This window comes from Xenopus tropicalis, chromosome 8 (assembly GCF_000004195.4).
Source record: "Xenopus tropicalis strain Nigerian chromosome 8, UCB_Xtro_10.0, whole genome shotgun sequence".
NCBI lineage: Eukaryota > Metazoa > Chordata > Amphibia > Anura > Pipidae > Xenopus > Xenopus tropicalis.
In genome coordinates this window covers 70,022,705-70,037,357 of record NC_030684.2, presented here as the reverse complement: position 1 = coordinate 70,037,357, position 14,653 = coordinate 70,022,705, and the positions used below count along the sequence as shown (strand labels likewise).

The 14,653-nt window shown below is 41.9% G+C and overlaps 1 protein-coding gene across 2 annotated transcripts in view; it reads left to right on the top strand.

The window, feature by feature from the left end:
- Positions 1-14,005: 14,005 nt before the first annotated feature.
- Positions 14,006-14,653, top strand: part of mcf2 (MCF.2 cell line derived transforming sequence) — an 80,190-nt gene continuing 79,542 nt past the window's right edge. For both annotated transcript variants that reach the window (XM_031891319.1, XM_031891320.1), the window contains exon 1: positions 14,006-14,287. In XM_031891319.1, the coding sequence (XP_031747179.1) occupies positions 14,191-14,287 (97 nt within the window). In that variant the 5' untranslated portion in view covers positions 14,006-14,190. The remainder of the gene's footprint in view (positions 14,288-14,653) is intronic.

The following is a 14,653-nucleotide window of genomic DNA, read 5'->3' as shown; positions in this document are numbered from 1 at the left end:
CACAACTGTACTTTTGTTTACATGTGAAATTAAATTATTACAGATAAGTGTATCATGTTTTATAGGGGGAAAAAACCCATTCCAGGTTAAATGTTTGTGATACGTTCATAATCATTTCACTGGTTTGTACCAATGTTACTGGCTGTGCATAACTTTTGTATGTATGTGCCTGCACATAAAAATGTATCACTGATACACAGTCTGCACTGAGCATATAGTCATTGGAAACATAGCCCCAAAAAACATAAGGCAGTTACTTTTAGAAAACAGGACTGCTGTGCCGCATGCATTAAAGCTCCCATTCAGGCACCATTTACCTTACATCAAATAGTACAATAATAATTATTGTACAAAACCCTGCAAGTTAAAATCCCATATATAGTAATAAAAATTTTAAAAAGAATCATTTATATAGTGCTTCTCTCTTGTGGGACACTTTACAGCAAACAAGGCAGCCATTATAGGCATACTAAGCCCAAGAGATTAAGCGACTTGTCAAGGGTCACATGGTTTTTCCACAGGGAATTGAACCAGGGTCTCTAGCTGTAGATCCCATATCAAAGGCCGATCACTTAACCTCTAGGTTGACTCATTTAACCCTACAGCAGTACTGTTCAGTGTTTTCCATTTATTAGGCAAATCATCTAATATACCGCCAGGTATATTAAAATTGTGTCATACAAAGAATCTGTGGAGCTGCTGGGCATTTTGATAAAATTTCCACATCAGGTCTGAAGGCCTCTGGTTGAACAATTAGAGTTGCAACCATTTTTTGACCAAAAAAAGAGGAATGTCTAAGGTGGTGATGATTGGGGTAAGATCAGGGTGTTGCCTAGTGAATGGAGGGGGCAACTGGCAGGGCTTGAATGAATTAGGGGTTTAACAAGGTGAGCTTGTAGTGCAATCAGGGCGTGATGAACTGAGGCGCTAACAATGGGGCTGGATAAATTATAACCAGCAATTGTGCTTTTGTATGGTCACTGAACTCCTCCGTGACTGAAGAAGTATATAATCCTCTATTATTTCTGGGATAGACATGTATTTTCCTAAATATTAAATTTGAATCCAGTAAGGCCCAATCACATATGCTAGGGTTTCTCTGCATTTTGCTACTAGGCCATGCACATATTAACAGTGAAAAATTCCTCAGGTACAACCAAGGCTGCCTGTATCTATCCCTTAAAGGACATGTAAAACGTATTTCACACAAAATATTAGGGACCCCCCAGTGAAATAGAACGCAAAATTTTTTTCCCTAGGCTAGTGCTCCTGTTAAAGGAAAACTGCACTAAAATGTGGAAGAACCTCCCTAAGCTGGCGTCTCAGGTGTCCCCTGCAAGAATCCCTGTTCGCACATGTGCGCTAGAGTTAACCCGGCAGATCTACTCTTCTGTGTATAAGCAGATTGCCAAGTGCAAAAGGATAGAATAAGGACTTAGGAGCACTTATGAGAAAACTGCACGGGCTCATGAAAAGTAACAGGAGCACCAGCCCAAGGAAAAGCTAAGTGATCTATTTTGGAACCCCCCCCCCCCCCCCCCCCCCAGTGAAATAGACTTCACATGACCTTATGGCTTATGAAACCGAACCCTTGCGGCCAAGGAAACAAACATGTGTGAACAAATCCCATAATGGAAAAAAGTTCAGTCAAATGCTTAAATAGTTCATATTCAGCTTTGAATATATTATGCACAATTGTTCAGAATTCACCCATTCAGTAATTGTGTGTGTATCAGAGTTAACTAGTTGAAGCCAAAACATTAACTATTTTGTATTGTGTTCCTGTTTTATCTATTTCTCCTATATAGCTAGAAAAGTATGAGGGCCTACTGTATATTATGTACATTATGCATTTACAGTACATTCCCAGGGAATAGTGAACTAAGTCCCTATGATGCAAAATTGCTGGCCCAAAAGTAGCTACTTTGGAATATGGTGTGTTTTCTGCTCTGCAGTGAGAGCCCATATCTTTACCTGAGCTTATAGATTTAGGCAGAGATATGCAGAACAGAGCTTTGGCCTAATGATAGCACAAAATAATTGCATAATTGAGCTTTGAGACCAATATTTTCATACTGAAGCACATTTATCTGCAATTATGAAGGAAGAATGTTAGTAGGGATAGTACAAAAATGATGAAAACAGCAGCACACCGGTTAATTTGAAAAAATGATAAGTTTACTCAAGTGCCAAAGGCAATGTTTCGGGCTTCATTACAGCCCTTTATCAAGCCTGATAAAGGGCTGCATTGAAGCCTGAAACATTTCCTTTGGCACTTGAGTAAAGTTATCATGTTTTCAAATTAACCGGTGTGCTGCTGTTTTCATCATTTTTGTACTTATTTACCCGGGCAGAGGGTACAAGTACAAGTATAGCAGAAGGAAGACCAAATAGAATTTTGAGTCTACCTTAAAACAGGTGACCAGTCAATGCTATTGGCATCTATGATTTGTCAGACCTGCTACAAACATATCATTGGATAGGTTTCTTTCCAGTCCTGTTTATCCAACCTGTACAAATAGGATTGGGATAGTACAAATGGAGTAATGGGGTCACATTTTTCCACACAACTTTTGACCAGTTTTTTCAATTCTTGGGTAGGGAATTTGCCATGAATGAAAATGTTTTTTTTTGTCAGATAATATCGTTTATAAAAGAGTACTTATTTGTATGGATCAATAAATACATTATTTGTAGTTACTTTTAAAATTTGTAGGGATTTTAAACCAGCTTTACTCTACACCCTTCATCTTTCAGTGAGATGCTGGGAGTAAAGATTTCTGGGAGCTTTAGTTTGCCAACAGCAGCTTAAAGATCAACAGGCAGCACATCCCTAGTTCCTCCTCTGCTCTTAGCCCTATAATTGTGCACCATTTAATGTGATTTAATCTGTACTCTGACCTTTAATAGGAGCATCCTTACAGTAAAATTGTGCATGCCTCCTTGGTTAATTATGAGTCTTGGATGTTTTTAGGTCATAAATATCTATAGATATAGCCAATCATAGGTGAGGAAAAAGCTTCAGCAGGTGTGGCTAGTAATTAGTAAGTCCAGTCATTGAATATGTTTATGTATATAGAGAGGTGTAGTCCATTTACCCATCTTGTTTTTAATCTCCGTTTTAGCCAAAATACCTTCTTAAGAACAGTTGCTTGCCACTGTTCTATGCTCTCAATTAGCATTTGCGCTGTTTCTCCACTGTGTACAAATGCAGCCAGAGAAAAAGCCAATCCACCCCCCTCCATGCAAGTGCACCAAGAGGCACAGTGTTGGTCTTTCTGCACACTTATGTAGTGGATTTGGCACAGAAACACAGAAGTATGCAGCAATATTCACTCCATGTGTGCCCATAGACTGGTGCTGTACCTGTCAGTAGACATACACTATGGAGTTGAGAGGATCAGCTTTTTCTTCACTGGTCTTATGCTGTGAAAGTAAAAGGTGTATATGTAAATGTAATGTTTTCCTCTGCAGAGGGGCATTGGCAAATAAATTGTGTACTTATAAAAAGCTGTTAAGTAATGTTCTCATTGAATGTGTATAATCCAAAATACACAGCTTTTGCAGAGCTACAGCTCAATATATTACCTATGTTAGCTAGGGTTGTGGCTCCCCTATATCTGTGGAGCCTGTGATTGCCAAAGGGATTCCAAGTATTATAGTTGCATAGCTCGTATGCTGACTGTCAAACTCAGTATTTTTGTTCATTTAATCCCGCCCTGTTTAACGGTAGGACATAACTACAAGGTGGCATCCCGACCTATAAAGAATGGCAGAAACCCCAGCATGGAAACTGTGAGATTTACAGCTTAGTTTCTTTCTGTTACTAATAATCCTGCATGGAAACCAGAGCAAAATAATGCTCCATTAGGTTTGTGATTTGGGCATTACTTAAAAAAAACTATGGATAATTTGGGTCAACGTCAAGGCTAATTAAATGTAAATGTGCCTGCATCCAAGTCAGAATAGGATATGTTGGGATTATTATCGGCTGATTATTGCTTCTTATTATGAAATGTTTACATGCCTAAAGATTCCTTAGAAACAGTAATGGCTAATGCAAATATTACCTAATTAATAGCTGATTTCTGTTCTCTAATATGCTGCATACCATGTACTTCTCCAGGGGAAGTTATTTTTTAAAAAATGCTTGTACATTCATCTTGTTAACTATTTTATATAGATACTTGCAATAAAAAGAGTAAGTTGAATTTCTGAGATGCTCCTGTCATTTTTTCATTAAACTTTGAAGGCCCCTTGCTATGGTGAGCTGAGATAGAATTGCTGGAGTAAAGCTATTACAGACACAAGACAGACGGTATAAAGTTAAGTATTCTCAGTGCTTGAATTGGGGTGGAAAAAGTGGAGGGATATTATCATTGTGTTTATACTCTCACTGCATATGGTGAGACACTGGATACCACTGTGTAGCCAAACGTATAAATAACATAAGAAATAAGTGCTTATGAAATGTTCTGCTCCTGTTTAAAGGACAGTCTAAAGCCAAATCTTAATCAGGCACACCCTGTATGTGCTTCTTTCCCCAACCATAGCTATGCCCCCCCCAGGACAGCCCTGCTCCCCAAACTAATTCAGAGTTGGCAACCTCCATCATAAGCGGTTTGTGTCCCAATCTCTGATGGTGGTCGAGCATACATGCTTGAAGTCATAACATTTGCTGAAAGTGCACATGCTTCTGGTGGAGAGCAAAGGACTGGAAAACAAGCTGCCTGCCGTGACTTCTGTCAACCATGATGGGCAACTCTGTGTTTTCTAGATAGGTACGGGGCGCAGGGCCATCTTTGGAATGGAGCCAGTACAAAGAACTGATGATTAAAATTTGACTTTAGTTATCCTTTTAGTTGGTGGTTGTGTGCTGCTGTCAAATACTCTTTAAATTTAAGAAGGCAGTGCACAAACAAGACATATAAAAAAGTAGCAAAAGGCTTGTTCTTTATTTACACCATCACTTTATATATCAGTTTTAAATCCATACGTTTGTCCTATACTCTACTGATGGGCAGAGGTACTTTTGTCATCAGGAGTATGGGGACTGCCACAGCATGCTCTTTGCACCTATATGATAACATTAGCCTGGTCAATGCTAGCTGTCATAAGCTGCCAATTTGCACTACCTAGGTTTTCAGTATCCTATTATTAGCTCAACCACTTCCCCTCTCTTGGGTCAGTGAGTATTTCAACTAGGAAGGTCCACAACATCATTAGCCACTGGGTCCATCGGAGCATGGTGCTACCCCTTACTATTGATGGTGACTGCTGTGGGACCATAGTTTGACCATACTGAAGCCATTCAGGAGGTATTGATATCTTGGCTGTAGGCATAATTATGCCCTTTTTGTTAATTGTTAATGCAACTATGCCAGCATATAAGGACAAAATCCAGGGACAATGCCTGGTTTACAGATTGTAAGACTAGCCAGTATCACCAAATAGTTTGAAAGCAAACAGCACATAGAGTAGATATCCCCTAGACGAGTGCTGTCCAACTTCTGTGGTGCCGAGGGCCAGAATTTCTCTAACAAACATAGTGGAGGACCGCTAATGGAAGCCAGTTTTGACCATTCCCCCTTTTTAAAGCCGCATCCACTTCAAAGCACACTCATCTTATTACAAGAGTTTTTAAGACCATGCCCACATTTCCAACTGCTAACAAACTTCACCTTCCACAGGCAGCATAGGGCAGGCAGAGTATGGCACACACACTGGCAGGGTAGGGCAGGCAGAGTATGGCACACACAGACAGTACTCTGGGCTGACAGTTGGACAGCACTGCCCTAGACTATGATACTGCAGACCCCGCCGTCCGAGTCCCCTGTAGGCTTTTGAGCAATGCCATTTTGCAATGATTACAGCACTTTCATTCTACTAAATGCACCACCTAGTGACTGAATGCAGAATCTATTCATGAATTAGTTAAAGGGCACCTATCACCATAAAAATGGTTTCCCCACAGGAGGTGTGGGCCTATTGAGCCCACATTCCAGTTGGGGGAAGCAATAGTTTTCTTTTAATCCCCAGTGAGGGCAGCCATATTAGTTAGTGTGCATGCACAAATGATCAATACTCTCTCCTTGCTCATTGTGCGCCTTCGTGTGAGGTAGGCGAGGTTAATGTGACTCACCTGTGTCACACACATGCGCATAATGAGCGAGTTGTGGAGCTCCCTCCCGGTGTGGGCAGCCTTGCGCTGTGGGGGGGGGGGATTTTAAAAAAAAAACTATTAGAACCCACACTCCGACTGGGAAAAACATTACCCTAGCCTGCACCTCCAGTGGGGGAACCAATTTTATGATGATAGGGTTCCCTTGATCAATTGATATATGATTAATCCAGTACTTAATGGGCACCTAAGGGCTAAACTTCATAAGCACTTTTGATCAGATTTTGTGAGTCAGAGTTAATCTTATACACCAGTGCTGTCCAACTTCTGTGGTACCGAGGGCTGAAATTTTTCCGACCTACGTGGTGGAAGGCCAATAATGGAAGCCAGTTTTGACCACTCCCCTTTTTGAAACCGCACCCACTTAAAACCACACCTGTGTTATCACATGACCATACCCATATTAATGGCTGTGGTACAGCAAAAAACCTGCCATACTCTGCCTTCCCTACCCTGCCTGTGTGTACCATACTCTGCCTTCCCTACCCTGCCTGTGTGTGCCATACTCTGCCTTCCCTACCCTGCCTGTGTGTGCCATACTCTGCCTTCCCTACCCTGCCTGTGTGTGCCATACTCTGCCTTCCCTACCCTGCCTGTGTGTGCCATACTCTGCCTGCCCTACCCTGCCTGTGTGTGCCATACTCTGCCTTCCCTACCCTGCCTGCGTGTGCCATACTTTGACTGTGTGTGCCATTCTTGGCTGGTTTGTGCCATACTTGGCCTGTGTGTGCCATACTCTGCCTGCCCTAACCTGCCTGTGTGTGCCATACTCTGCCTGCCCTACCCTACCTGTGTGTACCATACTCTGCCTGCCCTACCTTGCCTGTGTGTGCCATACTCTGCCTGCCCTAACCTGCCTGTGTGTGCCATACTCTGCCTGCCCTACCCTGCCTGTGTGTGCCATACTTTGCCTGCCCTATGGCACACACAGACAGCATATGGCAGGCAGAGTATGGCACACACAGGCAGCATACAGTGACACAATGCTGACACTGCTCCTACAGTCTGCACAATAACTATATATTAAAAATGTTTTAATTGCAGTACCACCTCAGTATATGTTCTTCTTGTAGTGTGCAGGGATTATTTGTGGGTTTCTACTGCTCCTGAGGTGTGAACAGGGGAACAATGTGGGTGATTACAGCCTGAGCCTGGGGTGTGAACACTGCAGGGGGTGAACAATGTAGAAATTAAAAGGTGTGAACAACACAGGGGATTACATATTTAAACAATACAGGGGGATTACAGCCTGAATCTGAGGTGTGAACCATGCAGGGGGGGGAAGTTAATCACAGTACTGATACCATTTAAAGCTTACACAAGTGTAAGCCATCAAAGCAGCCAGACAGGTGGGGGGCCACACAGAGGGGGGTCGCGGGCCACCAGTTGGACAGCCCTGTTATACACCATTCAACAGTAAATTTTGCAGTAGTGTAAAGTCAGATTAGATAAAGTCAGATGGTGGGTTTTGTTCCTGCAGCTACATCCAACAGTCATTTATTTTAATTGCAAAAAAAAGTTGCTCCGACTGAACCCCTCTTTATCGTGATATGGACGCTACATGCCATGTTTGCATCTGACAGGTGCACTGGATGGTAAAAGTTACATGTAGGCACTTGCATTTTATTTAATAATACTGCATTTCCTCATGGTAATTTATGATGATGATTCCTGCTGTGAGCTTTTTATGGAATTAAAAAGGAGAACAAGAGCAGTACTGATGCCATATAAAAACATTCCAGGCATTTCATCTGCTAATTACTGCCGCTTAGCCTGATGCTTCTAATTACATGTTAACTCCATTCTCTAGTCCATAGCAGAGGATGACATTTTTGTAATGTATAACTCATCTGACACACATTCTACAGCTTAAGCCAAGAAAGAACTGGCCGTGCTTTAATGCAGAAAGCCTCAGTTCCAGGCCTGGCGAATCATTTGTTCCGCCCAGCAGAATGGGTTTATAATACACACTGACTGTCATAAAATCCTGAAACATTACACTTGCTGCTTTTCTGTAATATTCTGTTGGAAGCTAGTTTAACCCTATGCTCACGGAGCAGTGTTGAGACAAGTCAGCAGGCCTTTACCTGTATTGGGCTCTGAGCATTGGGAAACAAAAACAAATATTATAACTTGTCAAACGTAGAACAGTATGAAAGGTTCAGAAAGTCTTTAATAAGATGCATGTGGCACTACTCAGAAATACTAGACCTTTTTCATTTGTTCTATTCCTTTTGTTATTATTTTGCTGTTTTACTGTTAGCACTGATTGTATGCCTGAACTGGTGCAAAGCTCACCACTCCTTTTAGGAGGAGATATTCATTGATTTCCAAGACCCCCAGCTATGATTACATTCCATCCTATAAGTCTTTTATACTTATTCATCTGTAAGTGCAACTTTACTTTTCAATAGCAATTAAAAACAATAACTTAATATTATTATATTTAGATAAATACAGATTGCACGGTTTGCAACATGTTGTGAAAAAGAAAAAAACTGCTGTTAAAAGTAACATAAATATAATATACACAGTAAGTTAAAAATTGTGCCATTTTGAACATATGAACTGATCTGTGCTACTGTTTCTGCTGAATGTAAATTTGATGCAGCAGGAAGTACATTGCTACCATCAAGCAGCATTTGGAGACAAAGGCCCTGCTTGCTGTAACACCGTTTTAATAAAGATGGGCACTGTTAAATCAAGCCGGGCACTTCCTTCCAAGCTATTCCATGATAGCCTTGTTTTTCTGCCCACATTAAAATATGATGCAGCTATATCAGTGGGAAACAGCAGTGCAGATGAGGAGAGCAGGAGTGGCACTTCTTCCAAAATGTTTATTAATTATACAAAAGTGTATGTTTAATCAGTGTAGGACTGGGACCTCTGGGGCCCACCAGAAAACCTTAGACCCTAGGCCGCTTTCCAAACTATTTTCCTCCTTTCCTTGCCCAACCTCTTTATTATCCTAGTCACTTTTATTTACATGCTAGCACCTATTCTTCCATCTTCCAAATGGTCAGCAACAGGAGGGCCCACTGACCCCTTGGCCCACCGGGAGTTTTCCTGGTGTCCTGGTGGGCCAGTCTGACACTGAGTCTAATATTATACTATAGGGTTGATTCACTAAAGGTCGATAAAACATGCGTTATTTATAGCGTGCGTTAAAATTTTTATCGCGTCTAATTTTTTGCGTCTTAACGCACGATTCACTAAAAGCATACTTGCATTAATTTACATGCGATACTGCTTGTGCGGTATTTGACGGAACGTGCGCTAATCAATGCACCGCAACAAATATAGTCGCCGCGTGCGAAAAAACACGTGCCATGTTAGCCATACATGCCATTACTTTCAGGAAATTACTGTTCTGAAAATGACCATTTCCCTGCAAACTGGAGGATGTATCACTCTAGGGCCAACACAGACTTGAATAAATCACACTGCAAAGTCCATATTGTGTTGCCAAAAGCTCATTAACTGTACTTTTCTATAATTACCGCCTGCCTCAAGTAGGTGTTATTTTTTGCACACACTAACGTGATATTTAGCGCATCTAAGTGTTTGTGAATCATGTGTTAGTATTCATTTCTGCACACAAATTAATGCATGCGTTAAAATTAACAAATTCGGTAGCGCAAAATTTAACGCATGCGATATGCGACTTAATGCATGCGGTAATACTGAGCGGATCTGCATAGTTCGCTGAAGAGACATACAGTAAAGGGAACTCTCTTGTCTACTCCCACAATTTATAAAGCAAGGGTTATTCTGCTATACGTGATTCACTATTGCTATGGAATATGTGTAGCAGGAGTTTCATCAATCTATTGTCCTTACTAAAATAACTTTTAGTATGTTTGTTTTATAAATAAATGTTCTGTATTGTTGGCTGAGACATCATACTTAAATATTTCATTGCCATTTTATTATGTGGTCAATAATCATGTATAACATTACAGTACATCTATGGGTTTGCACTGCTAAAAACATTGTTTGCATACGAGTACTGACAAGGAGTACAGCAGTTTTGTAGCTGACCCATTTAAACCTACTGTATGTTACAAAACAGCAGCATAGAAAAATGCCAATCCGCTCTGCACCCTGCATTCGCCAGTCAGTGCTCACACACAGCAGATTTCAGGCTAATAATACACACGTGTATTTTTGGGATGAAATCTGCCGTGTGTGAGCACTGATAGGCTGATGCAGTGCCCGTTTAATCTTACAAAACGGGGATTGGATTGGCATTTTGCGGCAAGAGAAAATGTCAAGTGTAACATTGGCCTTAGAGGTTTAAATAAATGTTCATCATATTAGGTATTCTAAGCACCAAGGTCCATTTAGGGGGAACCGCAATTAAATAATTAATTTAATTAAACAGACCCAAAGCCACCCACTTAAGTTAATTTTAATGAGACATATTGTATGTATTGGCAATGCCTTCTTCTGGATTTCTTTTGCCACATGTTAATAGTTTTATTTGCAGCTATCCTTATATTGGTTAAGGAAAAGGGTTTCAGGAGATATCACCCGTAAATAGCACAGATTTCCCACGGTCACTGGTCATTACACTAACAGACACTGTTTCCAGAGCAGCTTTAAGGCACAAGTGGGCCCAGGACAAAGATCTGATTGGTAACTTTGCACATTATCTAATACACACCTGTTAGTGTTACTAATGCTGGGAATTGATTTCTGATAAGAAATAATAGACTGAACAGAGTATCCTAAGCTTCTTCCCAAATCAGTGCTATTTTTCATTCTTCAGTCAGGCTAGAGGTTCCAGGGCTCTACATTATAATCTTTTCAGGGCCTCCCAGTCTTGTGGAAAAATGGCCTCCTATGGAAATACATATTATTTAATATAAATTGTGCCCCCTACATGTCTGCCCCCCGAGTGAATAGCGGGTCTTCCCCTCTGTAACCCTCTGGGGTACGATGCATTCAGGAAGAAAGAAGATCTCATAGGATGACTGCGCAGTACCAGGGTGAGTTTTCTAGGACAAATGCAAAAACTCAGCTGGAAGGCATATTCAAAGGTAGAAGGTTCTATCAGTCAGGATTCTCTTGTTTAAAGCAGATGCTTTGCAGCCATGGACTGGAATGTAGCTTTTACAAGAATATACATTCAGGATTTTTGAGCAGAGAATAGTCAGGCACAACAATTTATCAATTTCGAGTTTGTGAATTTGAGTTTGTTTTCCTAAATCAAATAAACTTGCATATTGAATTCTCGCTTATTTATTAATGTGGTAAACTGGTGCGATTAAAGAACCTTGAATATTTTGCCTAGGACAACTAATACTTACAACCAGTGGAACCAGTACATGAAGTTACTGGGCCCCACTGCAGATTTAATTTAGGTTTCCAAAGCATTCTACCAAGATATATTGAAATTGTTCCTTAATTAGGACCTTACTGGGCCCCTACACTGCTGGGGCCCCCACTGCTGCCTCTCTCGTTACGCCCCTGCTTAGAACCTCCTTTCCTGACTCCATTTGAGCTAATCCAAGGGCTCCACTATTGAGGCAATTTCTTTGTGTTTTCCTGTAGTAGCTTCTATATGCGTTTCACCACAAAGGAATGCATGAATTAATGTAACCCATTATTTACAATAGTAACTGTACTCACTGAGCTGCATTGGTGATCTTGCCACCATAAGCTAACTAGTTTGTGCCAGGCATCCTGTCCTCTACAGGCAAATAGCCAACTATCCTGCTCCTGCAGGGTAACTACCGTAGTTTGTGCCAGGATTCTTCCTATTTCAGGGTAACTAGTTTGTGCCAGAGATTCTATTCTTTACTGAGTAACTAGTTTGTGCCAGAGATTCTATCCATTTCAGGGTAACTAGTTTGTGCCAGAGATTCTATTCTTTACTGAGTAACTAGTTTGTGCCAGAGATTCTATCCATTTCAGGGTAACTAGTTTGTGCCAGGGGTTCATATCCATTTCAGGGTAACTAGTTTGTGCCAGAGATGCTATTCTTTGCTGGGTAACTAGTTTGTGCCAGGGATACTATCCATTTCAGGGTAACTAGTTTGTGCCAGGGATGCTATCCATTTCAGGGTAACTAGTTTGTGCCAGAGATGCTATTCTTTGCTGGGTAACTAGTTTGTGCCAGGGATACTATCCATTTCAGGGTAACTAGTTTGTGCCAGGGATACTATCCATTTCAGGGTAACTAGTTTGTGCCAGAGATGCTATTCTTTGCTGGGTAACTAGTTTGTGCCAGGGATACTATCCATTTCAGGGTAACTAGTTTGTGCCAGGGATACTATCCATTTCAGGGTAACTAGTTTGTGCCAGAGATTCTATCCATTTCAGGATAACTAGTTTGTGCCAGGGGTTCATATCAATTTCAGGGTAACTAGTTTGTGCCAGAGATGCTATTCTTTGCTGGGTGACTAGTTTGTGCCAGGGATACTATCCATTTCAGGGTAACTAGTTTGTGCCAGGGATGCTATCCATTTCAGGGTAACTAGTTTGTGCCAGGGATGCTATTCTTTACTGGGTAACTAGTTTGTGCCAGGGATGCTATCCATTTCAGGGTAACTAGTTTGTGCCAGAGATCCTATTCTTTGCTGAGTAACTAGTTTGTGCAGAGATCCTATTCTTTGCTGGGTAACTAGTTTGTGCCAGGGATACTATCCATTTCAGGGTAACTAGTTTGTGCCAGGGATTCATATCCATTTCAGGGTAACTAGTTTGTGCCAGAGATGCTATTCTTTGCTGGGTAACTAGTTTGTGCCAGAGATTCTATTCTTTACTGGGTAACTAGTTTGTGCCAGGGATGCTATTCTTTACTGGGTAACTAGTTTGTGCCAGGGATGCTATCCATTTCAGGGTAACTAGTTTGTGCCAGGGATGCTATCCATTTCAGGGTAACTAGTTTGTGCCAGGGATACTATCCATTTCAGGGTAACTAGTTTGTGCCAGGGATACTATCCATTTCAGGGTAACTAGTTTGTGCCAGAGATTCTATCCATTTCAGGATAACTAGTTTGTGCCAGGGGTTCATATCAATTTCAGGGTAACTAGTTTGTGCCAGAGATGCTATTCTTTGCTGGGTGACTAGTTTGTGCCAGGGATGCTATTCTTTAACTAGTTTGTGCCAGAGATTCTATTCTTTACTGGGTAACTAGTTTGTGCCAGGGATGCTATTCTTTACTGGGTAACTAGTTTGTGCCAGGGATGCTATTCTTTACTGGGTAACTAGTTTGTGCCAGAGATTCTATTCTTTACTCGGTAACAAGTTTGTGCCAGGGATGCTATTCTTTACTGGGTAACTAGTTTGTGCCAGGGATGCTATCCATTTCAGGGTAACTCATTTGTGCCAGGGATGCTATCCATTTCAGGGTAACTAGTTTGTGCCAGGGATACTATCCATTTCAGGGTAACTAGTTTGTGCCAGAGATCCTATTCTTTGCTGGGTAACTAGTTTGTGCCAGAGATCCTATTCTTTGCTGGGTAACTAGTTTGTGCCAGGGATCCTATTCTTTGTTGGGTAACTAGTTTGTGCCAGAGATCCTATTATTTGCTGGGTAACTAGTTTGTGCCAGGGATCCTATTCTTTGTTGGGTAACTAGTTTGTGCCAGAGATCCTATTATTTTCTGGGTAACTAGTTTGTGCCAGGGATCCTATCCATTACATGTGTATCAGGGATCATATCGGTTGCAGGGTAACTAGTTTGTGCCAGGATTTTTCTCATATTTCAGGGTAAGTAGTTAGTACGAGTTGGGACATAAGCCACAAGTGTGAGTGGGCGGTGCCTACTGAAAGCTTATTCCGCCCACTGAGCCCACATCTCCCATTCACAGAAGCCCAGAGCCAGTGTAGCGTTTAGCCTCCAGTTGGCAGCTGGGTGCCCTGCCGTGGGTGATCGCCTTCTCTCATCTCTTGGCTGGGGCTTGGGGTGACCCTTTGCTGCGGCACAACATATGGGCGGCCCGGCTCTGACTCCCCGCTGCCTCCTGCTGTGTGCGATCTGTCCAGTGACCCAGCCATCATGGCATCCCCGGATACTTTCAGGATCTCTGCGGTGGAAATGGAGAAGTACTATAGCCTGCAGCAGGCTGCTGCCCTCCTGGACACTGCCCTGGAAAGTAAGTGCTGTCTCCTACTTCCCTGCCTTTTCCCAGCACAGACTATTGGTGTCCCCTGCAGTATCCTCCGAGCAAATCGCATTGTTTTTCCATATAGAACTGCAATGCTGCATTCACACTGCTGTGAGCTTCTCTGCTCTCCTCCTCAGCACCCACAGCACCCACAGCTGTCCCTCCCCACCAAAGTTACTCAGCACCCTGCTCTCTCCACTCAACTTGCCAGTTACCACCCTGCGCACTCAGCGGACCCCCATTCTAACTTACAGTAAACTGCTGCTTTGGGCAGTACCTATCCTGTGACTGGGTGAAAATGCAATAGGATCATGTTCTTTCTGTAGTCTGTAATATTGCTAGCAGATTTTCAAA